Source organism: Arachis ipaensis, chromosome B09 (assembly GCF_000816755.2).
Source record: "Arachis ipaensis cultivar K30076 chromosome B09, Araip1.1, whole genome shotgun sequence".
NCBI lineage: Eukaryota > Viridiplantae > Streptophyta > Magnoliopsida > Fabales > Fabaceae > Arachis > Arachis ipaensis.
This window is the reverse complement of record NC_029793.2, coordinates 10061534-10089254: the sequence shown is the minus strand read 5'-3', so window position 1 is coordinate 10089254 and position 27721 is coordinate 10061534. Positions and strand designations below refer to the sequence as shown.

General features: G+C 39.7%; 1 protein-coding gene across 1 annotated transcript; it reads left to right on the top strand.

The window, feature by feature from the left end:
* LOC107614973 lies at positions 15429 to 17910 on the top strand. Its single transcript, XM_016317096.1, has 3 exons — positions 15429 to 15803; positions 16043 to 17236; positions 17854 to 17910. The coding sequence occupies exons 1-3, from the start codon at positions 15429 to 15431 to the stop codon at positions 17908 to 17910; spliced, it is 1626 nt and encodes a 541-aa protein (XP_016172582.1).

Sequence of the window (27721 nt, the reverse complement as noted above, 5' to 3'; positions counted from 1 at the left end):
AAGGATGTTTATTGTGAAAATTAAATTATAAATTTCGGACAATTGAATCTTACATGAATAATCAATATTTTTTTTTTAAAAATACATAATTTTCTTTAATGATTTTTAATCCTAACCACACATACTTATGAACTATCTTTTCTCCTATAATAGAATTCTCTGTCCACTACTATTATTCCTTTTACATATTAATTCTGTAGGTTACACATTCAAGTAATTTTTTATCCAAGTTCATTTAAACAGGTCCAAAATAAAAAAAAAATCAGTCTTATTAAATGAAACGTGTATACACACACAGAACATCCCACCAAACATTACCATTCGTGTTTGAATATGAAATAACGTTCATTTTTCATTGTCGAAACCGCTTCTGAAAAATTTTAAATTTCTCTCAAAATCTCTCAAACCTTGTTCGTGTTCTCTACAAAAACTGTCGCTACTCCAGAATTGCGTCAAGTTTTCGAAAGGAAGAAGAAAAACAAACAAAAACAAGAATAGAGACTCCGCAAGGTACGAGAAAAACTATTTTATTATATTCATTTAATTTTGCGCAAAACTCGCGTTTCTTCTAGTTCGATTTAAGGTTTAGTGGATTGAGTTGGTGCATTTAGTAGATCGACTTATTCTGATTCCATTTTTTTCTCCATAACTAGGGCATACGAATGGAAATGTGTTGTTATTTTCTTTCTGTGATATATAACTCGGTTCATTGTAATTGATGGTTTATATTCACTTGATTGTTAAGTGTTCACTTGAATTCATTTGCATACAGAAATATTTTAGAGTTGGTGATTTACGAGTGGAAATGTTTATCACGTTTTATTCAAACATGAAAGGAGTTCGGTTCATTGGAGTTGGTGATTTAAATGCACTTGATTGTTAAGTGTTCAGTTGAGTTCTTTTGCATGCAAAAATATTTTCTTATTGATTGAATGTTTATCACATTTTATTCAAACATGAAAGGAGTTCGGTTCATTGGAGTTAGTGATTTAGATTCACTTGATTGTTCAGTTGAGTTCTTTTGCATGTAGAAATATTTTTCTTGCTTGCTGATTGAATGTTTATCACGTTTTATTCAAACATGAATGGAGTTCGGTTCATTAGAGTTGATGATTTATATTCACTTCATTGTTAAGTGTTCACTTGAGTTCATTTGAATGCATAAAATATTTTTCTTACTAATTGAATGTTTATCACGTTTTATTCAATCACTCCTTGTGCCTGATTTTACTTTTTGTATCCTTTTCAGGGATTAATAATCTCCCAGATGAGGGTTTATGTTGGGAAAAAACCCTTGATGGAGGATGGAGAGGGAGTTGAAGCAGAATATATCAAGCTCAGCGGTCAATGAACAAAATTAACAATATAAGAGGCCAAGTGATTCAGGCATTTGAAGTCATAAAACTCTCCAAACCATCTGCTGTCCTCTCAACCCTTTTTTATAAATTCACATCTGGCGATATAGATAGTAAATAGGTTGTAGTTTCTTTGACTCGTTATAAATTACACTAATTTGTTTAACTTGTTTAAAAAAGTAAGCACTTCTTCTTTAATGTATATATGTGAATGTTAATGGAAAATCTAATGTTAATATATATATCTGTTGGAACTGTCTGGGCTAATGTTTTGTTCTAGGTTCATAGTGAATGGATTCAAGGTATTTATCAAACATCAAGAGTCCCAAAAACACAAATGAACCAAAATTAATACACTAGATGAACCGAAAAAAAGTGTATATAGCACTATTGCAGAAAGCTAGTGTGAAAAAAATGTTTATATCAATATTCAGTTTTAGAAACACCTAAACTTTGAGTCATGTTCCTTATTTTGGTAGAAAAACCGGCAAGTTTGGAATAATTTTTGTAAAATTTTTCAATTTCTTCTAGTGCCTTAAAAGTCATCCCGACCTTTAGGACAAATTGTTCATCCACAATACACCTGGTTTACATAATGAACCGAACACATTATTAAAGCGAAATCATTCTATAATACTAAATAAACGGAATAATGTGCATTATATAAATTCAAATTCTAACAAGTGTCTGCATAATGAACCGAACATGTTATTAAAGTGAAACCATTGTATAGTAGTAAATGAACGGAATATTATTCATTATATAAATTCAAATTCAAATAAATGTCTGCATAATGAACCGAACATGTTATTAAAGTGAAACCATTGTATAGTACAAAATGAACGAAACATTATCCATTATATAAATTCAAATTTGAACATTGTATATATATAATCAAATTCGAAAAGCCTGCATCTAGAATTCAGAGATTGCATTTCATTCAATTCAATTCAGTTTAATCCAAATCAGAATACCTGCGTCTAGAATTTAGTAATTACATTCAATTCAATTCAATTCAATAATAAAAACTTTGTCCAATTGATTCAATTCAGAAGAATAATCCAAATCGATCTCATTCAACTAATTTGAAGTTGAATCATTCATTGTTTCGATAGCCTATTGAAATATGAAAACGAAGAAGATAAATCCACAGATCGAAGAAGAAAACGAAGAAGAATAGGAAGAAGAACAACGAGCAGCAGAGAAAAAAAAAGAAGAACGACGAGCAGCAGAGCAGATCCAAAAATCGCAATCCGATCGTTAACGTTGAAGAATGTTTATGTTGAAGAAGAAGCTTTACGTAATTCTGTTACGTTAATAGGAGGGGGAGGGGAGCGCGCGTGTACTTCACATAACTTGGGGGAGGAGGCGAGGTGCGATAACGAAAAAGTGCTTGGATGACTTGGTTAAATTTTTTACATAGATGTAGAGCATTATTGATATTAATTAATAACCTAAAATCTTAATTTTATGATCATCATTCAGCTAGATATAGTATCTAGAAAGATTTGAATTTTATGACAACCTCTCATATTTTGCATATAATTCAATTTAAATTGATGTGTGCAAATAAGTTATTAGTGAATTTTTTTGTAAAATATAATAAAAATTGTTTAATTTATTTTGCACTCAATCAATTAAATCTTACACTAATGAAAATATTTTCTGTCCTTCCTTTTCTTTTTACCTAAAAAAAGTGTTGAGATAGATAAAAGATAGAAAATCTGATAACTGTTGATGGATTTCTTCTTTTATGTTTTTGTCATTTTGATGTGTTATTTGTAAGCATATATGTATGAGTAAACATATACATTTTATGAAGAGAAACAACTCCTTAAAACGCAACTTTTCATGATGGTTATTCATAGATTTTGAAAATGTATCTCACAACAACTATATTCATTAGTCAGATTCTCGTAACTGAATGTGTTACAGTTCTAACTACCTTCTAAGTTCTAACTACGTAAATCTCGCTTTAGGCCTTTATTAGCACAATATTACACTCTCACTCTAACCTCGGAGCTCTCTCTAAGAATCGTGCAAACAAGACATTTTCTATGCTCTCTATAATTCTCATTATTCTATCTGCTTCTCAAAAAATTCATTTGCATAACATAATTATCTATTTCCTTTTATATTTATCATATTTTTCTCCCTATGTTACTGACTTAAATGTTAGAGTCTATTTTTTTAAATAAAAAATATTATGAATTTAATTTAGTAGTTAAAAATTTAGTAAACATCTATCATTGTCCTTTTTAAATACAGTATTAGATATCGGCATTGTAATGCCATGCTCCACCTGTATGCAACATATAAAATAGAATAAAACAATAAAATCCTCACCTCCATTATTCGTTCACCATACCAGATAGATAGAACAACATGGTACTAAAATTTAAATCTATAATCTCAAATAAACTATGAGAATAAAAATAAAAATAAAAAAAATAAAATAAAATTTGTTCTGGTTCAGCCTAATAAGAGTCAGAGGTTCATTTGACAGACTGCTAATCCAATAGATCTCCAACCTGTGTAAGCTAAAGTAACCCACACGGCACGCGATTTTTTGGGGAAGTCCTGAATAGCTGGCAGAAGCTTCCAGGTGAATGGACCCAAGCAAAGGGGTCCACTCGGATACAAGGAATAAAAAGAGAGGGACCTATCCCTCCTCCAATGTACGTCACATTCTTACCCTAATCAGTCTCCTTTTTGTACGGACACTTATTTTAACACCGAAGTGTCCTTACAGGTAGCCCCACCCGTAGAACTACCGACATTTGTGGACGTCATCCCTCTCTATGATGAGTGCACTCAGGTCCTGCTACTCACCATCAACCGTTTCACCCAACCAACCTACTCAACGAACTGACGAACAATGGCACCGTCTGTGGGAACTTGACGCAGACAGAAGATGGAACTCATTCCTCGTCCGGAGCAGGTACGAGAGGAAGGTGGAGGCACCGAAGTCCTGGGGGTCGGCCCATCGTGAGCAGAGTGAGCTCGGGGACCTCTCGGGAGCGCCCAGAAACTCCCTTGACCGAGACCCCTCCTATGATTGATCTCCAGAGAAGCATCCATTCGGCGATATTGCCAGCGATAGCTCCCGGATCATGCAAGAGTCTAGGCATAGAATCTAAAACTTGGAGAGAGATTTGGCCACAAGAGATCGTTACAACCCCGAGGTTAGCCGTAACAGTAGCTCGTGCACTGAGTCCCGAAGTCCTGGGGGTCGGCCCATCGTGAGAAGAGTGAGCTCGGGGACCTCTCGGAAGCGCCCAAAAACTCCCTTGACCGAGACCCCTCCTGTGATTGATCTCCAGAGAAGCATCCATTCGGCGATATTGCCAGCGATAGCTCCCGGATCATGCAAGAGTCTAGGCATAGAGTCTAAAACTTGGAGAGATATTTGGCCACAAGGGATCGTTACAACCCCGAGGTTAGCCGTAACACTAGCTCGTGCACTGAGTCCCGACCTAGTCATTCTCGCACCTGGTCCCCCGTAAGGAGGTCTGAAGAAAGGTGCCAGAGAGAGGAGAACGACGGGCATGACCAAACTGACAATCAAACTCAGTCCCCTTACTCCCGCGGCAAGTCGAGAAGCTAGGAACACAGGGAGGGGAGGAAAAGGAAACGTCGAGATCCTGTAGTGTTCGGTGCAACTCCTTTTCACTCCTCCATTCCCAAAGTCCGCTTACCTAAGGACTTTGACAAACCAGCACACATGAGATACGATGGCACCGAAGACCCGCAAGAGCACATCACGGTCGTCGAGGCCAAGATGAACCTGAAAGGTGTCAGAAAGGCGGTCAGATGTCGCGCTTTTTCGGTGACCCTCGCGGGACCGGTGATTCGTTGGTTCAACTCCTTACCACAAGGATCCATCATGGTCTTTGCGAATATCTCTTAGAAGTTTCTCGCATAGTTCAGCACCCAAATTGCCAAAGCAGAGCACCCGATCAACCTATTGGGGGTGACCCAATGCATCGGAAAACCCACGAGAAAGTATTTGGACCAAATGATTGATCAATGTCTGAAAATTGACGGCCTCACGGACTCCGTTGTCAGTTTGTGCCTCACCAATGGCCTGTTGAACGAAGACTTCGGGAAGCATCTAACCACCAAACATGTCTGGACGATGCAAGAAATACAAAATATGGTGAGAGAGTATATAAACGAGGGGTAGGTAAGCCAGGTGGTAGCTGCCAACCGAGCATAATACAAAGCTATGATCGGAGGCTTAATACTAGCCAAGGAGGTCGGAGCGGAAAAGCTTGAAGTTAACATCGACTCACAGGTTGTAACAGCCCACGTAAACAGGACATACCAAGCTCGGGAACCACTGTTGCAAAAATATTTGGAAAGAACCAAACAATTGTACAAAGATTTCGAGGAGGTAGTAGTCCAACATGTATCTAGGGAGAGAGTTGTCAGAGCAGACCTCTTGTCAAAATTGGTGAGCACCAAGCCTGAAAGGAGAAACCGATCTCTCATCCAAGGCTTGATAAAGGAGCCGTCGGTGACCGTATCCTTGACTTAAAGCCAAGAGGAACCTCCTTTTAGGATTAGCCCAATCCAACGATTTCTTAAGGAAGGAGAGCTGCCGAAAAATGGGGAAAAAGCTAAGGTTATAAGGAAAGAGGCCGGAAAATACACGGTGGTATAATGGCAGTTATATAAAAGAGGACTAAGCCAACCCTTGCTAAAATGTATGCAACCCGAACAAGAAGAGTATGTATTGAAGGAGGTATATGAGAGGTATTGTAGGCACCACATAGGGGAGAATCCTTGGCCTGGAAGCTCATCAGAGCTGGCTATTATTGATCTTCCATGATGACTGATGCCAATGAGTTCGTTAAGAAGTGTCGTTGGTGCGAAGAAAATGCATGTTTTCATAAGGAACCGACGGAAGAGCTAAGCTCCTTCCTGGCCTCACGGCCTTTCTCCCAATGGGGAGTCGACCTATTGGGCCCCTTCCCGACGACCAAGGACAAGTCAAGTATCTAATTGTGGCCATAGATTATTATACCAAGTGGGTGGAAGTGAAACCTTAGGCAAGCATATCATCCGCGAATTGTCAAAAATTCCTATGGAGACAGGTGATTGCAAGATTTGGAATTTCCAAGGTCATGGTGTCGAATAACGGAACACAGTTCTCCGACAAAAAGTTTGGAGAGTTCCTGTCAGGCCTTGGCATCAAGCAAAAGTTCTCTTCTGTAGAGCACCCCCGCAACAAGCAGGCTGAGGCAACAAACAAGATTATTCTGAATGGACTGAAGAAGCTCCTGGATCAAAGGAAGGGTTCCTGGGCAGACGAGTTAGCCTCAGTTTTTTGGTGTTATAGAACGACACCAAAATCATCCACCGAGGAGACGCCCTTTCGGATTATCTACAGAGTGGATGCTGTGATTCCCATTGAAATAGGGGAGCCAAGTCCAAGACTACTGTTGGGATAAGGCAACGAGGTGATCGAAAAAGACTTGATAGATGAAACTAGGGCAATGGCCCACTTGTCGGAAGCAACGTGAAAGCAAAGGCTAGCACTAAAGAACAACCGTAAAGTTCTCAACAAAAGGTTTGTAAAGGGAGACTTCGTGCTACAATGCAACGATATCAGTCCACCAACTCCGGGAGAAGGGAAGCTCTCCCCCCAACTAGGAAGGACCCTTCAGAGTAAAGGAAGTGTATGGAAAAGGCATTTACAAGCTGGAGCTGTTAGACGGGAAGGAGGTACCGAGGACCTGGAATCCAACGAACCATAGGAGATTTTACTTCTAGCGGTCTGACAATCTCCCGTCTACATGATTATCTTTTTTTGTCTCATAAGTTCATTTAAATGTTTCCATTTTAATTTACCTTGCTTTACTTTTTTCAAAGTCTACTTGTATTGCCATGACTTAGTAAAAAAAGGGTACTTTTTCCCCTTGCCGTTAGAACGGGACGGCGGTAAGGAGTTTTAACGAGGCCAATTTTTGAAAAACATTCGTATTCTGTTTTGAGATTTATTAACTGTTACCAAGTCATCAAATCAGCTTCTCAGGATTGATCACCCCGAGAGCCCCTACGCAAAAATGCACAGGTATCCATTATAATACGGCTAAATGGCCAAGTAAAGGAACAATATAACAGTAAGCAGTCATTACTAGACTTTTTAAGCATACAAAATTCAGGAATACAAAGGCATCGCATCGCCCAACAAGAAACAAGTTCAGGAATACAAGGGCATTACATCGGCCCGATAACAAAAGTGAATTGATTAAAAATTAGTTCAGAAACATGTCATTTTCTCGGCAGATCGACAATGTTGCCATCTTGAATCATCTTAAAGGCACCAACAACGGAAGTGTCGAAGTCGAGAGCAAGCAAAGAGATATGGGCCTTGATCACCTACTCGATATCAGCTATGGCATCCCTGGCGTCCTTGAGGATCTCCTTATTTTTCTTTTTCACATTTGCAGCCTCCGCTAGCTTCTCCTCCAACTTTTTCACTTTGGTTTCCGCCGCAGTGGCCTGACCTTAAGCATCGTTAAGTTGCTTGGAGAGGCAGAGGTCCCGATCAACGAGGCGATTCATCTCTTCGGCTGCCTCCTTCAGCTTCTTCTCACCCTCGCCAAGTCGGGTCCTCATGGCCTCCCCATCGGCCTCAAGTTGGAAATGTCTTTTTGAGTAGCTCTATGTTTTCCCTCTAGAACCTAGCACTGAGCCAAACCTGGTGCCACTTTTCTAGAGATGGCGGCGGCCAAGAGAAGACTTCAGTACATCCATCCCGCATGAGCAGCCAGATTCTCATCTCAGAAGAAGTTCTCAGTGTCGGCAGTAGCTGCGAGTCAATGAAAAACCCGTTGTCAAATGTTTTTTTTCCTTCATAATGAAAACTTGTCCAAGCTATACTCGTCATCTCCAGGAAAAATATGAGTCATCAAACGACTCAAAGAAGTGGGCCCGGCGTTCATCCCAGCTACAAAAGGAGGAGAAAAACAAGTTAAGAAAAAAGCAACTTATGAAATCGGGAGCAAAACAGCAATGCACAAAGCAGGAAATCGGGAAAGCAGGAAGACAACAATAAAAGACAGGATCTTACCCACACAATCGCGACCGCCCTCCCGGTCACCCATCAAGAGATGAGGGTTAAGGTTACTTGAACCAAATATCGCTAGCAAAACGTCAACGACTTATTGGTTTTGCCGACCTAACTCATTGTAGGTCACTTTTATTAAGTAATTGGAGCTGGCACCGAAGCTCCAGTAGGTCGGTATACGTCTTTCTCCCTCAAGGGTAAGCCAAAAAGGGTGACGACCTCGAGCTGGCCTACTTTGAAAAAAGTTTCTTCAAAACCATGGAACGAATCCTCAAAAAAGACCGAAGATTCACCGGTTTTGCACTGCCCGAAAAGAAAGGTATCCCTTTTTATGCTTACCCTCTCTGGAGGGATTTGTAAGTAAGAAAAAGAATAGAAAAACTTTGACGGAGGCCGGGAGCTCTAGGTACTCGCAAACCATCTCGAAGCACCGGATGGCAGCTGATAAACCCATATTTTATGATATATATTATGCTCAATTTAGGTGATTTATTCAATCCTTCACTCACTTATTCATGTAAATTGCATGGTTTTACTTTTCCTTCCTTATTATGTGATATATGTGAAATACATGTTTCCTATGCTTTAAAATTATTTATTTTAACCACCCTTTATTACCATTCGATGCCGTGATTTGTGTTAAGTAGTTTCAGATATTCTAAAGGCAGGAATGACTTAAAGGATGGAAAGGAAATATACAAAAATAGAAGGAAAGCACAAAATGGAGTTTTTGAAGAAACTGGAAGCGACGCGAACGCATGGACGACGCGGCCGCATGCCTAGCGCGAAAAGACAGCGACGCGAACGCGTGACTGACGCAGACGCGCGCCATGAGCAGAACACAGATGACGCGGACGCATAACCAAGGCGAACGCGTGACAAGGAAAACTCCAGATGACGCGACCGCGTGACCCACGCGGACGCGTGACAGACGCCACGCACCAGAAATTATAGAAAACGCCCCCAGCAATTTCTGAAGTCCTTTTTGGCCCAGATCCAAGTCCAGAAGGCAGATATTAGAGGTTATGAAGTGGGGGAATGCATCCATTCAGGGGGAGATCTCCGATTATTCATTTTTCATAGTTGAGATGTAGTTTTTAGAGGGAGAGGTTCTCTCCTCTCTCTTAGGTTTTAGGATTAGGATTACTTCTCTTCAAGTGCAGGTTCAATATTCCTCTTATTTACTTTCCACTTTTATTATATACCTTTGATTATCATTTATCTCTTCGATTTGGCTTATGCTACATTCATGTTTTGATTTTCTTAAAATATTATTTGAGGTATTTCAGTTTATGATTGTTTCATTCTATTTATGAATGCTTTTAATTTAATTTAGATATTTTCTTCCTTTTGGCTTTGGTTAAGTAATTGGTAACACTTGAGTTGTCAGACTCAGCAGTGGTTGAAATTGGCAGATTCCTAATTAATCTAGATCACTCTAAAACTAGTCTTTCCACAGGGATTGACTAGAACTTGAGGATCAATCTAATTAGTCCACTTGACTTAACTAAGTGGGATTAAAATCCAATTCTCATCATACCTGATAAGGATAACTAGGATAGGAATTCCAAATTCTCATACCTTGCCAAGAGTTTATTTTACAGTCATTTATTTATTTTATTTGTCATTTAAATTACTTGTTCTTTACTTTCAAAACCCCAATTTACAAAACTCATAACCAATAATAAGAACATACTTCCCTGCAGTTCCTTGAGAAGACGACCCGAGGTTTAAATACTTCGGTTATCAATTTATTTAGGGGTTTGTTACTTGTGACAACCAAAACGTTTGTACGAAAGGATTTTCTGTTGGTTTAGAAACTATACTTACAACGCGATTACTTTTATTCTTTACCGATAGAAAATTCCGACCGTCAGCAGCCCAACTGTTCGGATGAAGCTGCGAGGGAGCAACGTCACACTGGTTTAAGAGGCCAATGATAAACGGAGAAAAAGGAAGCCAAACTCCCAAAACTGTGAACATGGGCTTATACACTCACATCCAGTCGGGAACCCAGAGATCCTCAAGGTTGAGTTGACAAACACGCTCTCGGGAGCCTAGCACAAAAACATCATATTTGGCTTCCTCAGGACCACCCCTGCATAACGCTCTTGAGTTGCAATGCTCTTGTAAATCTTCCGCAGTCACCTTGGAGGACGTGCTCATAACATCGGTCGTACACCAGGCGTAACGATTCACAACAGGTTGCTCCACCATAGCTATAGGTGGTACCTCTTAAGTTAAAACAAGAAGTCGGGAGTTCGGCACAAGCCAAAACTAAAACTAAGTTATTCTACGACACTACTATCCTATACTATACCATTTCTAAGCGTAAATCTAGGAAAAAGACACCTACAACACCCCCTAAGAACTAGCTATCAAGCAATAGTTCGATCTAAACAAAAGCAGCAACAAGAAAAGGCATAACAACAATGAGAAAGGGCCAAAATCAACATGACAATATCAGAATCAACATGTAATAGCAAAGAAAAAACATGCAAAAAGCAAAATAAAAAGTGCATAAATAATATTATTTACTAGTAAAGGCAGATGAAGGAAGTCGCAAACGAAATAGTGAAGGTGGTACAAGGCAAAAATGAAATCCACGAAAATGATGAAAGGAAGGAGAGGATGGCGAAAGTGCAAAGAAAATAGGGGAAGTAACGGTGATAGCAGTTACAGAAATAAAAAAAAGTAATCGTAAGGGGAGAAGAAGAAGCGCGAAAGGTCAGGGGCATAACAGACCTTTTCACGCGCTTTCAAATCACTCATAAAGGGCATTAAATGCTCTTGGCACAGAAACCGAAGCGACACCTACAAGCAACGGCAAAGGGCAACTCACACGCACGAAGAACGTGCTAGAAGCATACACCTAGCAGCCAAGGTCACGATCAGAGGAAGCCAACTACGCGAGAAGACAAAAATTAGGTTAATGCGCCAACCACAATTCTCACGGCTTGCCGCATTAGGGGTACTGTTCTGGCCCAGCCCAATAAGGACCAGAGGTCAATTCGGCGGAAATAAATAATTAATCAATAAATTAATTATTATTTAAAAAAACTAGAAAATTAGATTTTATAGTTTAGAATGGAAGAAATAATTAAAATACAAATTTTGACACTAATTTTAAAAATTTTGTCCTAAAAACGGGCCAACAGACCAAACCAGTTGGACCAGACCCAAGGCCCAACCTATTAAACACCGAGGACAAGCCTTCTTCTTCTTCAATCCTACAAACACGTTGAAGAAGCTTGGTTAACGTTAAAACCCTAACCCTTATTCCTAAAAAAATTCAATCGTCCATAACTTTCAATTCGGAGCTTCAATTGACGAGTCGTCAGCAGCTACACGTTTGTCTCGGAATTCTCTACAAAACCCACTGAACAATTTAGTTGGTAAGTCATATTTTCTCACCCATATAATCCTCCTATAGTTTCGAACTTAGGAGCATTTTGACCTTGTGAATTTGCTGGGTCTTGCTTCAATTTCATGTTGGTAAGGTGAGAATCCTCAAACCCTTGTGAAATTATTGGAATAGCAAATCCTATGTTAATTTAGTAGTATTTATATGGTACTAGATTAAATTATGCGATTATGGAGGCAAATTAACGAACATTGGAAGCTTGAGAGTGAACATTGGAAGCTTGGGTTGACTTTTGGTGGCTGGATTTTTTGTTGGTGTACGTTTGGGGCCTTGGACAATTGCAGAAGGTGATGCTTGTGGTGTTTCGGGCTTAGGAAGGAATCGGCTAAGGTATGATTTTGGTTTCTTATAGATAACATGTAATGTTTCGTGGAAACCTAGGCTAGATGATCCTAGGATAAGTTGGGTGATATGTATGATTTAGGATTAGAGACTTGTGGTTTGAATTGTTGAGTGAGTGGTTGATATGTGTGGTGAATGATAAATGATGATAAGAGTTGATTTAATTATGATTTATGAATGAATTGTATTGATATTGATTTTATTTATGTTTGTGATGTTCCACCAGAACTTAAAGAAAATTATTTTGTGGGGATCATGGTTATTTACCGCCCACCAGATTTGATATGAAATAATTGTTTTGTGGTGATCGTGATTATTTACCACCCACGTGTATGCTGTTTTCCAATTGAAAACGTCTGTGGGGATCGAGGTGGTTAACTGCCTGCAGATGGTAGGTACTGAGGTGGTTTACCACTCACCAGGTGAGGATCGTGGTACTGTACCGCTCACCAATTTTTAAGAGGACGATGTCCAATTTAGCTACTGATGCGTGAGCATCTTGTACCCTTTACCCTTTGTTTTCTAGTTATTTTCAGTTAAGTTTTATTATATTTTAGTGCAAAAATCCTCTTTGGATGCTACTTTGAGTTGTTTTAGTGTTTTTATGATTTTAGGTGAAATTTGGAGTAATTTGGCAGAGTTTGGAGCAAAAAAAGAAGAATTGAGGTAGCCCCCTTGGGCACTAGCGCCCAGCTGGCATTTAGCACCAGCAAGCCTTGCAAGTCAGAACACCTCTGCCCCTTATGGGCGCTAAACGCCGATCTGGTGTTTAGCGCCAGGCAGTCCGAAGCCAAGCCCACACTCTAGAGCATCTCTAGTTGGATTTAGCCTTTATTAGTTATCTTATCTTTTATTTTTGTAATTTTTATTTACAAATAATATCTTTTAGTTTTAGGATTTATCATTTATTTTATTTCCAAATCAAATTACGTTAGATATAAATGGAAAAAAGATTCACCCTCTAGGGGGGAGGTCTTTTCTCTGCCGCACTTTTCAGAACCCTTGCTTTCTCTATAAGTCATGAGCCACTAAACCTCTTTGGTTAAAGTTACGAGCTCTATTTATTTCTATAGATTAGGACTATTACTTTTCTATTTTAATTAAAGTAAACATCTCAAGCCTTGCAAGTCAGAACACCTCTGCCCCTTATGGGCGCTAAACGCCGATCTGGTGTTTAGCGTCAGGCAGTCCGAAGCCAAGCCCACACTCTAGAGCATCTCTAGTTGGATTTAGCCTTTATTAGTTATCTTATCTTTTATTTTTGTAATTTTTATTTACAAATAATATCTTTTAATTTTAGAATTTATCATTTATTTTATTTCCAAATCAAATTACGTTAGATATAAAAGGAAAAAAGATTCACCCTCTAAGGTGGGGGAGGTCTTTTCTCTGCCGCACTTTTCAGAACCCTTGCTTTCTCTATAAGTCATGAGCCACTAAACCTCTTTGGTTAAAGTTACGAGCTCTGTTTATTTCTATAGATTAGGACTATTACTTTTCTATTTTAATTAAAGTAAACATCTCAAGCCTTGCAAGTCAGAACACCTCTGCCCCTTATGGGCGCTAAACGCCGATCTGGTGTTTAGCGCCAGGCAGTCCGAAGCCAAGCCCACACTCTAGAGCATCTCTAGTTGGATTTAGCCTTTATTAGTTATCTTATCTTTTATTTTTGTAATTTTTATTTACAAATAATATCTTTTAGTTTTAGGATTTATCATTTATTTTATTTCCAAATCAAATTACGTTAGATATAAAAGGAAAAAAGATTCACCCTCTAGGGGGGAGGTCTTTTCTCTGCCGCACTTTTCAGAACCCTTGGTTTCTCTATAAGTCATGAGCCACTAAACCTCTTTGGTTAAAGTTACGAGCTCTGTTTATTTCTATAGATTAGGACTATTACTTTTCTATTTTAATTAAAGTAAACATCCCCGATACCTTACATGTTTTCTCTCACTGTTTTCACACCAAACACACTGTTTACTTTTTCTATTCTTTATTTATTATTTAATGCTTTTAAAAACCCACACAATCAACTCTTTTGTTCACCTGACTAGGCCAATCAGTTGACCATTGTTGCTCAGTTCGTCAGTCCTCGTGGGATCGACCATCACTCACCTGAGGTATTATTTGGACGACCCGATGTATTTGCTGGTTCAGTTGTGGATGTTCCTAAAATTCGCACCAAATTTTTAGCTTCGTTGCCGTGGACTGATGGTAATTGACAACTACCAGTTGACTGATTACTTAGATTAGGTATTTTTCTTAGTTTGTTTGTTTATTTTTATTTTATTTCCCTTACAATTTTCGAATTAGGTTTTCTTTATTTTTTCCTTAATCTTTGATTTTAAGTTTGGTGTCCTGTTAGTGATTTTTCTTTTCTGAAATTTTTAAATTTATATTATTTGTCCTTATTTGATTTTCGAAATTTTTTATTTACTCTTATTAATTTTCGAAAATTTGTAGTTTAATTGCTTGCTTGATTTTATTTTATTTCTTTTTACATAGGATATCTCATGGAGAATTCTCCATACTCTGACATAGAGATTTTTACTTTTTCTTTGTTTTCTGTTTGTTTATGAGAAGGAATAGGGACAAAGAATCCCTTCTTGATTTTGATCATGAACCTAAGAGGACCTTGAGATGCCGTTTGCAACAAGCTAGAGCTTACAGAGCCAGTGAGAATCTCAAAGACACTTTTGAGAAAGAAGCTGAAGAGCTCACTATGGATCCTAATGGTGGGGATCCGAATGAGGAAGCTAGGAGGACGCTGAGCTCCTACACTGCCCCTACTCCTGATTTCTATGGACGCAGCATCTCAGTACCTCCCATTGGTGCAAATAATTTTGAGCTAAAGCCACAGTTGATCACTCTGGTGCAACAAAACTGTCAGTTTTATGGACTCTCGCAGGAAGACCTAAATTTGTTTATCTCTAATTTCCTACAGATTTGTGATACTATAAAGACTAATGGAGTGAACTCTGACGTCTACAAGTTCATGCTCTTCCCATTTGCTGTGAGAGATAGAGCAAAGCAGTGGCTGGACACCCAGTCCAATGAGAGCTTGGACTCCTAGAACAAGGTGGTCAATGAATTCCTGATCAAGTTCTTCCAACCTTAGAAGTTGTCTAAGCTAAGGGTGGATGTTCAGACTTTCAGGTAGAGAGATGGTGAATCTCTTTATGAAGTCTAAGAAAGATACAAGCAGATGATCAGGAAGTGTCCCCCAGACATGTTTTTAGATTGGACCAAGCTGCAGATTTTCTATGATGGCCTCTCTGAGATGGCTAAGATGTCTTTGGACAACTCTGCAGGAGGTTCCTTACACACGAAGAAGATGCCTGAAGAGGCCAATAAGCTCCTTGAGATGGTTGCTAACAACCAATATCTTTATTCTTCTAAGAGGAACCTTGTGAATCCGGGTAATCCAATGAAGAAAGAAGTTATAGAGGTGGACACTCTGGATGCCATTCTGACTCAGAAAAAAATCATGTCACAAGAGATCAATATGATTTCTCAGCACTTGAGTGGGATGCAAGTCTCGACTATTAGTACTCAAGATGCATCCTATGACATGAGTGGAGGCTTCAACCAAGGAAGAATTATGGTTATGCTCAACCCACTCCTGAGCAAGTTAACTATATGGGAAATTCTTTTAGAAATTCTAATAATGATCCTTATTCGAATACATTCAATCAAGGATAGAGGAATCACCCTAATTTTGGGTGGAAAGAGCAACCCCAGAAGCCTCAGCAGAACTTCAACAACAACCCTCAAGACGGTTTCAATCAGAACAAGTTCAATAATTTTAACAACCGCCAATTTTAAGCTTCTCAATAACAGCAGGCATCCACTCAGCCTCAGAATACTCCTGACGTGGCCTCTCTAGTTGCAGAACTTTCTAAGACTACACATAGCTTTATGCAAGAAACTAGAGCTTCCATTCAGAACTTGAAAGTACAAATAGGTCAGTTGAGTAAGAAGATACCTAAGAAATCCCCCAACACTCTTCCGGGTGACCCAGAGGTAAACCCAAGAGAAGAATGTAAGGCCCTCACAATGGATAATGAATCCATCCTAAAGAAGAAGGTGCAAGTTGCTAAGGGGTCAGAGGAGAAAGAAGCTTCAAGACAGGCTGGAGTTACATTGCCACACGCCCCACATAGAGCACCTATCCAAGAGCCTGAAGCACCACACCTTCAGAAGCTCCAAGAGGAGACCAAGGATGAGCAGTTCTCTCAATTCTTGGAAGTCTTTAAAAAGTTACAAATTAATATTTCTTTTGTTGAGATTCTAGATAAGATGCCTCCATATGCTGCATTCATGAAGGACTTACTCTCTGAGAAGAAAGCCTTAAAGGGAGATGAAACAGTAGTGCTGACCAAGGAATATAGTGCCCTCATTCAGAGCAAGCTACCAAACAAGATGCCAGATCCAGGGAGCTTTCAAATTCCCTGTACTATTGGGAATATCACTTTTGACAAAGTTCTTTGTGATCTTGGCTCAAGTATTAATCTGATGTCATTGTCTGTGATGCAGAAGCTGCAAATTCAAGAAGCACAGTCTACAAGGATAGCATTGGAGATGGCTGATAAATATATGAAACAGGCATATGGACTAGTGGAAAATGTCTTGGTCGAGGTTGGAGAACTATTCTTCCCTGCAAATTTTATAGTACTTGATATGGGAGAAGATGCAAATGACTTTATCATACTAGAAAGACCATTTCTGGCCATTGGAAGAGCCTTAATTGATGTTGAGAGAGGTGAATTAGTCTTGAAGCTATGGGAAGACTATTTGGTATTCAAGGTTTTTAAACCTTCACCTTTCTCTGGAGAAGGAAGTACTTGCATGCAGAGCTCATTGTTTAAGCCTTCTCCCTTGGTGGAGACCCATACAGTACCCCCTGACAACACACCGAAGTTTAGTGTTGGGCATTCACCACCCACTAAGGAGGGAGGGGGTCCCAAGAAGAAGGTACCGAAGGGATGGAGGAACAAAAAGATTCCCACTAAAGACTTCTCACCTGGGATGAGAGTGGTATTCACTAGAAATCCAGTCCTACCACATAAAGTGAATAAGATCCTATCTCTAGAGCATGTTGAGTTGATTCATGAGAGTACAGGAAGGAAGTTCACAGTGAGGGGTGAATATCTGAGCCCCTATGAGTCTATGACCCTCCTCCTTAGAGGAGTTGACCATCAAGCTAGTGACGGTAAATAAGCACTTGTTGGGAAGCAACCCAACCATGAGTTTTCCTTAGCTTTATTTCAGTTGATTTGCATTCTTTATTTCGTTTAAGTTTTCAGTGTTTCTCATAATTCTTATTTTGGCATCGGAGTGTCTTTTCAGGTGACCCCACCTACCGACATTTGTGGACGTCATCTCTATCCGTGACGAGTGCGCTCAAGTCCCGCTACTCACCATCAACCGTTTCACCCAACCAACCTATTCAACAAACTGACAAACAATGGCACCATCTGTGGAAATCGAACGCACGACCACGACCACAACATTGAAAAGAAATACTTGTATGGAACCTAAACCCTTCAACTTGGTATGACTAGAATAATAAATAGCATATGCTTAAATAATATTTCTACAAGAAACATCATCCTCCAATATTGATGTTAAATGATTTAATGAGTGATTCATAGGATCAGCAAGACCGCCTTATCGTTCTGCATAGTATCATTCAATCTTCTGCCAAATAGTAGTGACCAAATACTACTGTCGGCTAATCAATTCTTGAATACGCAACTCAAATGATTCCAATACAAATGGTTATCAATTATTAGGGGGAAATTAATGCCACTATTGCATATAACAACTTAACAAGTATTTGCACAACTCGTCATCTCTTTAATTTGCAAATGTATGTCCTTGTAGACTTTGCCCTTTTCGGTTAATACTATAATAACTTGATAAGATTAATTCAACCTTTCGTTTTGAACAACAAAAAAGAAAAATAAAAAGAAGAGCACTAACTACTCCTTAACAGACAACATCAATATACAAAATTTGAAAACAAATCATCATGTGGAGGAGACTTATTGATTGAATAGTTGAAGCGTAAATTTTGCTGAAATTGAAGTAAACATATATAAAAGCTCTATCATAGTTATATATACTCATGCAAAACGAGACAATGGTTAAGTTAGTTGTTGACGGTATCCCTAACTTGACATACTTAAGCAAACAAGTGAATTGATCACTCGACTAACTTGAGACAAATGTTAAGTAGTGTTGTGTTGTTTTAACATTGTAATGTGTGCCATTTAATACCATTTAGGTCACAGCAAAATCCAAAAATATTACTACATTGGAGGATGCTTCTTCTGTAGTTTTTATGAGTGTATTTTGGTTTTGTTCTGCACAAATGTGTAATTGAAACAGAAGATAAGTAAATGGAGGAGGAGAAGGTGAAGTTAAAGGGAGACAGAGTGTGTGGTTGTGTGATTCATCGTTTCCGATAAAAGATCTGAGGCTATCATTGTTTTGTTTGTTGGAGGGGTTATGATAAAAGAGAAGGTGAAAAGATGAGTGCTTCCATGGTTGAGATGAAGTGGGAGAAAATGATTTGAAAAAGAAAGGCTGGAGATTAAAAATTAAAAAATAAAAACTTAAGTGGAGTTCATTAAATAATTTGATTGGTTTGACTAAATTTTTATCTAATAATTCTTAGTTATCAATTTCATATGAAGTTGACTGCATCTGAACTTTCTCCTAAAAAATATATATATAATTAATATAGGATAAAATGATTTGAAAATTGATATTTTGTGAAAAAAAAAATAGTATTACTACGATTCCTAATTTTAAAGATAAATTTGAGATAAAAAAAAGAGTTTAAAGACGCTTTCAATTTTAACTTAAAATATTTGAGACAAAAAAACACTTCATTCTAATTAAAAATTTAGTTTATTCAACATCTCTTCCGTGCCTTCTTTGACTTTAACAAACACAACTCGATGGTTCTATAATAAGTAATGGTGTATATTAGATTTAGGAAGTTAGTTATTAGAAGTAAGCAAAAGTTCGTTAGAGGAAGTTGCATTTGTTGCTTTTTCTAAAACAATATATCACAATTAAACTCTATATGATAATTTTTTTTTGTGTGAATATAATATTTTCATTCTTTCAATGGGTTATTTACTAATGTGGTGTGGGGATGGTTATAGTGTGATTGGTGTCTTGTCATATTTGGTCAAGATTTCAATTTGATATAAATAAAGTTCTATCCCTTTCTATCCCTTTCAAGATTTCAACATGAAGATTGAAGGGAATCAATATTTTTAATTAATAAACAATTAATTTTATTGAGAAAATTAAAGATTTTATTATTGTTGTATAAGTGAGAACTATTACTTGGTCACGAAGAACACGGACATTACCCTTTGTTCCAAACAAATTTGGATCGAAGAGTTTATGGAAATCAAGCAAAAGGGAATAACAAATTACACCGACAAAGAATATAAAAAACAAGATAAAACTTAAAAGATGATTGTACCCATACTCACGTAAAGGAGATCCAACAACGAAGAGAAAAGAAAATTAGAGCACAATGGCACAATAGTTTAAAATATATATATATAAAAGAAAAAGGTGAATTTATGAAAGTTGCGGTAATTATAAAATTTTAATAATATTTAGAAAGTATAATTAAAATTAATAATGTCATATTTGTTTTCTTATTTGACAACAATTTTTAATTTTATAATAATTTTTTATTTTTTTTAAAATAAAAAGAATCATTAACAAATAATAAAAAATAGTGAATTATACCCTCTCTAAAATAAAGGAATAAAGGATAAATTATCTTGTGATATATATATTAAAAGTAATTTATCAGATAAGTTTTATGAAGGGGAAGAGATCTTTACGAATGCAATTAATGCACTTGAAGGTAGAGGAGAGTTTATGGTCCGTTATAATAGAAGTTGTTCCGTCGGTGATGACCGAGGTCGATAATCTTTAGGCGAGCACTTGGATACGCGGCCGAGTTATGCGTCGTTCAAGCGTAACGGGGTGATTTTGGCCTCGGTCCTCTGAAACACGGCGGCGGGAGTACCTACACAAAGCACTCCGACGCTCAAGTAAGTGTGTGAACAATTAGTGAATAAAGAGTAATAACTAGAAGTGAACTTAGAACCTGAGTCTTTCTGAATCAGAGTGGTCAGATTTATAGGTGTTTTGGGTTCGTTAGTGAGCTTTGTTAGTTCCGATATTCCTGGTCAGTGCCGTTATGGATATCTCTTGGGAGTGTGGAGATGTGATTGAGTAGTGTGTTCAGTTTCGGAGACTGCTTTTTGGGAGGCAGAGTTTGTTTGTTCTGTTTTACTTGTTTCCGACCTTTAAGGTCGGTCGGTAACTGAACTCGAATGCCGATTATTGCGTGGTACACATCATAGCCCCCCAAGTCGTCTAGCGTTCCGTATAGGTCGGTAGGCGAGCTTTTTGTCTTTCATACGTGGCTAAGTTTGTTTTGAAAAAATTTGAAAGGGGTTTTACTTGTCTCTTCGCAAGTCGTGTCATTTTTATTGCTCCTTATTGCCGTTTTGGTTTCCCACGTTTGCTAGTGGGTGTGAATTAAATTACCCACTTTGTTAGTGGGCTTGCAATAATAGTTATTTTTTCTTGTTTTGGAAATTACACTGTTTGCTCATAATCTTCTTATCTTCGCTATGTCTTCGAAAGGTAAGCATTTCTTGACTCTTCTTTGACTGTTCGTCTTTGTATATTCTTTCATGGCGGGAGAGAAATTGAAAGAAAAGTTGAAGGCTGTTGAGGTTAGGGAAGATGATCCCTATCACTGGGTTCAGGATGATGTGAAGACTCGTTCATCTTCCTTCATTAGCATCGAATCCCTTTCTGATTTGAGGGGCATTGATTTCGTGAGGGGAGGTTCTGGTGTTGTTGTTGAGTTTCAGCCCTGCTCCAGTAGTGATAGGGCTTGTGAGAGAAGGGGTGACTGGGAGTATTTCTATATGTATACTCCATGCATGGTTGAACTTGGGGTGAAGTTTCCCTTTTCTTCTTTTGAGTGTGACGTCCTCACTCAGCTAAACTGTGCTCCGTCACAGTTGCACCCAAATTCTTGGGCATTTCTTTGCGCATTTCAATGTCTGATGGAATTCCTCTCCTTCCCTTGTTCGCTGTCTTTGTTCTTCTCTCTTTTTCAGGCAAAGGGGGTTCGTAAGGGATTGTGGGTTTGTTTCAGTAGTTTTCCGGGTCGGTCTGTATTCCTTCTTTATAAGTCCTCTTTCAAGAACTTCAAATCTCTTTTTGTCAAAGTCCGTTCGGCTGAGTCTGAGTATCCTTTTTATTTGGATGATGAGCTGAGTGAGAAATTTCCTCTCTACTGGTGCTCTGAACCGACTCAAATCCTTGAAGCTTCTGAGAGGAGTGAGGAAGAGGAGTTTGTGATGAACTTTCTTGTTGAGAGTGTTGCTGCTGGGGAATGCTTGTCTATTCCTGATATTTTGCGTTTATATGATTCGGGTGATAATGAGGGTTTAAGGGCTTATATAGGTAATGTTTCTGATGTTTGTTGTTAAGTGTTGGGCATTTTCCGAGTTTATCTAACGTTTGGTGGTTTCTTCCAGGTGGCCGAGTTCCTTTACTGGATCCGAACAAGTTGCAGTCTTTTTTGAACAAGAAAAAGGAGAAAGGGGTTGGAAGTACTGGTGATCGGAAGGATGTTGGTGAGCAGGCTTTCTCATTTGTTGCGCATCCTGCATCTTCATTTAAAAGGAAGAGGGATGATACTTCTTTGGAGGTTATTTCTGAAGGTGATCATGAGGTTGTGGGTGGTAGTGGACTTGCCTTTGATCGACAGAAGAAGCTTCATGGCTTCATTGCTGGTTCTAGTTCGCATTCCCTTTGGAGCGAGCAGTTTAACTTTGTGGGGCTTTCTGAGAGGGCCTCGCAGTATCCTGGGGATATGCTTATGACTCGCCGAGCTGGTATGGAAGCGCTTGGTAAATTTGTTCAGGTACGTCTTGTTTTTTGTTTCTTGTTCTTTCGATCTTTTGCATTGTTCTTATGTCAGAAATGCTCGTAGGTGGTTGCTTCTCGCTTGCTCTGTATTGGTCGGACTGTTGAGTGCGTTGGGGCTGAGCATCAAGAAGCTGTGGACAAAGCTTCTACACTAGAGAAGTCATATACAGCTTGGATTGCTGATTTGGAGAAAGTTGTGAAGGAAAAAGATGAGGTCGCTACTAGTGCTGTGGCTAAAGCGAAGGAAGCTGAGGATGAGGTTGTTCGTTTGAGGGATCAGATCCGTTTGTTGCAAACTGAAGTTAAGGAGCATGATGTGGCCAAAGGTCGGCTTACTTCTCGTGTTCATGAGCTAGAGGAAGCGGGGATGGAGATGTTTTCTTATGGTTTTGATCGTGCTGTGAGTCAGGTTGCTTTGCTAGCCCCTGAATTTGATTGCGATAAGCTTGATATGACAAAAATAGTTGTAGGTGGAAAATTGGTTGTAGATGGTACTGCAGAGGAGCATGATGAGAATGCTCCTTCTTAGTTTGTTCTATGTAATGTATTTATAACCTTTGTTGTTTTGACTTTGATTGTTTGAACTTTAGACCTTGTTGGTTTTTTGAACCTTGTGTGGTATTTGGCCGATGTTTAGGCCGGTTTGATGATATTTGGTGATTTTGTTTAATAGTATGTTGTTTTGTCATTGTTAAATTTTGCTTTAGAGGAATTTTGTCACGTTTCATTGGATGCATAGGGCGTTCGGCCTCATTAAAACCCTCCTTAGGCAAAACCCTTCTTTTTTGGGAAAAAAGCTCTAAGGGGGAAAAAGAGTACCTTCATTCGCAATTGTACACAAACTATGATATATACATTTTGAGTGAAGAGATGTTCCAGTTTCCTGGCATGTCATTGCCTTGTAGTGTTTGGAGTTGATATGCACCCTTGCCGAGCACTTTTGTTACACGGAAGGGGCCTTCCCAGTTTGCGGCGAGTTTGCCATGTGTTGGAGGTCGCCTGGCCTCTTCTGTTCGTCTGAGCACTAGGTCGCCCTCCGTGAATATCCTCGGTACCACCTTCTTATTGTGTTTCCTTTCCGCGATTCTTTTTTGGGCTCTTTGTTTGATGGCAGCGATTTCTCTGTCCTCTTCGGCTAGGTCAAGCTCGGTATTCCTGGCATTTAGGTTTTGTTGTTCGCTATATAACTCGGTCCTTAACGTCGGTATTCCGACCTCAATAGGTATCAATGCTTCTGAGCCATAGACTAGCTTGAAGGGTGTTTCGCCCGTAGTGTTATGCGCTGTGGTGTTATAACTCCACAGTACTTCGGGGATGAGTTCGGCCCATTCTCCCTTTGCATTGTCGAGCTTCTTTTTTATTGCCTGCAACACAACTCGGTTAGCAGCTTCGGCTTGCCCATTAGTTTGTGGGTGTTCTACCGAGCTAAAACGATGCTGAATATTAAAGTTTTTTAGGAATAATCCGAGCTTATTGTCTGTGAACTGTCTACCATTGTCTGATATTATTTCTTTTGGAATTCCAAATCGGCATATTATATTTTTCCAAATAAAGGATCGTACCTTTTCGGCTGTTATCTTTGCTAAGGGTTGTGCTTCTATCCATTTTGAGAAGTAGTCTATGGATACCAAAAGGAATTTTACCTGTCCAGGTGCTGTTGGGAAAGGGCCGAGGATGTCAAGTCCCCACCTGTGGAAAGGCCAGCTTACCTCCATGCTATGTAGTATCTCGGCTGGCTTTGTTGAGATGGCCTCATGTTTCTGGCACTTGTCGCATGCTTTGACCTTTGCTATGCAATCTCTCTTCATGGTCGGCCAGTAATATCCTGTTCGGATTATTTTTGCGGTGAGAGCTCGTCCTCCAATGTGGTTTCCACATACTCCTTCATGAACTTCGTTCATTACTTCTCTGGCCTGGTCTTGGTCTAAGCATCTTAGTAGTGGTTGTGAGAAACCTCGTCTGTATAGCTCCCCTGATATTTTCGTATAGAAGCTTGCCTTGCGTCTGAATTGTTGAGGGTGGAGCTCGTCTCTGGGTATGGTACCTGTACATATGTATTCAAGAAAAGGTTTCCTCCAATCCTGGAGGTGGTTAATGTTTTCGATACATAGTAGGTCAATGCTCGGTTTTGTGAGTGTGTGTTGTGATAATGTTGATGTTTGTGTATCCGCCCTCGTGGCGGCGAGTTTAGATAGTATGTCTGCCCTGACATTGTGTTCTCTATGTACATGTAATATAGTGAAAGAACTGAAATTTGAAATTAGATCCTTCGCTATGAGCCAGTATTGTTCTAGCAAAGGGTCTTTTACCTGGAACTCTCCTCGGATTTGTTGGACCACCAGGAGGGAATCGCAATGTGCCGTTAAGTTCGTCGCTTTGTAGCTTAAGGCGAGCTTAAGTCCCGCTATGAGGGCTTCATATTCGGCCTGATTGTTGCTTGCCGAGAAGTGAAATTGGAGAGCTTGCTCGGCTACCACCTTATTTCCCTCCTTTAAGATTATGCCAGCCCCGCTTCCTTCTCGGCTTGATGCCCCATCCACGTGTAACTCCCATGTTTCCATATGCTCGTCTGGGGTCATCTCTGTGATGAAGTCGACGAGAACTTGTGCCTTGAGGGCCGATCTAGTCTGAAACTGAATATCGAACTCTGAGAGTTCAATTGACCATTTGGTCAATCGTCCTGCTAGCTCTGGTTTTGTTAATATCTGCCTCAATGGGTGATTTGTTCTTACTACTATTGTGTGGCTTTGGAAATAGTGTCTTAGTCTTGTTGCCGTGACTACAAGTGCCAGGGCGAGCTGCTCTATTTTTGGGTACCTTTGTTCCGTTGGTTGCATTACTCTGCTGACGAAGTATACTGGCTGTTGAGTCCTTCCTGTCTCAATGACGAGGGCCGAGCTTACGGAATGATTGGAAATAGAAAGGTATAAATATAGAGGCTTGCCGACCTCAGGTCTTTGTAATACGGGAGGTGATGATAGAAGGGTCTTAAGTTCGGCGAATGCCATCTCGCACTCTGGTGTCCATTGAAATTGTTTGTTTTTTAAGATCGTCTGGAAGAATGGGTGTGACCGACTTGATACCGCGGGTAAGAATCGAGAGAGAGCGGCTATCCTTCCTGCTAGTTGCTGTACTTCCTTTATCGTCTTGGGACTTGTCATGTTGAGTATAGCCTTGCATTTCTCAGGGTTTGCTTCAATTCCTCTGGAAGTCAACATAAATCCTAGGAATTTTCCTCCTTGGACTCCAAAAGCGCATTTTTCTGGGTTCAATCTCATATTGTATGCTCGAATCTGTTCAAATATTTCCTTGAGGTCGTCGCAGTGTGCTCGATCTTTAAGTGTCTTGGCGACCATATCGTCCACATAGATCTCAATGTTCCGACCTATTTGATGTCGGAATACTTTGTCCATCAGACGCTGGTAGGTTGCACCTGCATTCTTTAGGCCAAATGGCATGACTCTATAACAGAAATTACCGTGCTCAGTTATAAATGTTGTTTTGCTTTGGTCTTCTGGATGCATTAGAATCTAGTTGTACCCAGAGTATGCATCCATGAAGCTCAAGCTGTTAAAACCTGAGGCGTTGTCTACAAGTTTATCGATGCATGGCAGAGGGTAAGCATCCTTAGGACATGCTTTGTTTAAATCTGTAAAGTCGACGCACATGCGCCACTTACCTGAATTTTTTCTTACCATTACTACGTTTGAGAGCCATGTGGTGAAACGGATTTCTTTGATGAAGTTGGCTTTGAGGAGCTTCTCTGTTTCTTCTAAGGCCGCTTTCGATTTCTCCACGCCGAGGTTTCGCTTCTTCTGGGCTATAGGTCGGCTTGTTTTGTTTGTGGCCAACTTGTGGCAGATGATGTCTGGGTTAATGCCAGGCATATCTGCCGGGGTCCAGGCGAACAAGTTAGCGTAGTCTTGTAGTGATTTTATCAGTTCCAATCTTTGTTGTCCTTTCAGTGCTTGGCCGATGTAAGTTACCTGCCCCGGGACTTGGGTTAGCTGGATTTTGTGTAGCTCATCTGCTGGTTGAGGTCTTTCCTGGGTATCTCCTCGAGGATCGAGCTCGGCCAGGGACAAGATTTCTGTGCCATTTATTGAGTGGACCTCACTTTGTTTGTGGCTTATGTCCGATCTTTTTAAGCTAGCATTGTAGCATTGCCGAGCTTGCTGTCGGTCAGAATGTATTATCGCTATCTTGCTATCTTGAGCCTGAAACTTAACACACAGATGATAAGTAGATACGACTGCCCTGAACATATTCAGAGCAGGTCGTCCGAGGATAATATTGTAAGGGCTGGGGCAGTCAACTATTAGGTATTGTATGTCTAAGGTTTTTTATAATGGGTTATTTCCCATCGTCGTCCTTAGCCATATGTAACCTTTGACTGGTACTCTTTCGCCAGAGAATCCTACTAATTCTCCGGACGAAGGCTGTATTAGTTTCTCAGACAGATTCATTTTTAAGAAGGTAGAATGAAAGAGGACATCTGCACTACTACCTGGGTCCAACAGGACTTTTCTTACCAGAAGGTCGCCGGTTTGGATGGATATTACCACCGGGTCGTCCGAGTTTGGAGCGGTCGAGCATATGTCAGTTTGGTTGAACGTGATTTCTAGGTCAGATGTGTTTTTGTTGCTTGGCAGTGTTGTTTCTTCGATTGCTAACATTGCACGGTAGCTTCGTTTCCTTGCTGAGATCGTTTCGCCCCCTCCTGCGAATCCTCCAGATATGCAGTTTATGACGCCTTTGGGTGGGCTGTTGTTCGACCACTTGTTGGTGTCTTTATTGGCCGAGGTTTGTTGACGTTCTTCCTTATTGCTTTTCCTGTGTTTTCTGCCCTCAATGTACTTGTCCAGGAGGCCCTGCCGTGCCAATCTCTCAAGGAGATCTTTGGCTATCACACATTCGTTGGTTGTATGGCCATATTTTTGGTGGAAGGCACAATGTTTGCTTTTATCAACGAATCTTTGGTCTTGGTAGCTTCCTGCTCTGGTTGGTGGTTTTATAATCTTGGCATTGAGTATTTCTTTGATTATCTTTTCCCTCCTTGTGTTGAATTTGGTATAGTTGTCGAATTTCGGAGTGAGCTTGAATGATCTACCGAGGTCTTTAGCATTTGCCGATCTGGAAGATCTGTCATCCTCTTTCCTCGGCCTCCTTTCTGTTTTGTCGGCTTCTCGGAGCTCTTCGATTTCCATTTGTCCCGCTGCTCTTTCCTGAAACTCGTCCAGTGTTTTTGGCTTGGTCACTGCGATGATTTCTCTGAACTTTCTGGGCCTGAGACCAGCTTTGAGGGCATGTAGGTGGACGGCTGGGTTCAGGTCAGGTATTTCCATGGTGGCGTCTGTGAACCTGGTCATGTAGTCCTTTAAACTTTCTTGTGGGCCCTGGCGAATGGTGCTGAGATAGTCCGATCCATGCACGTAAATCCGAGCTGCCGCGAAATAGTCGATGAATGACCTAGCTAATTCTTCGAAGGAGGCAATTGATCCTGAAGACAATTTCGAAAACCACAAC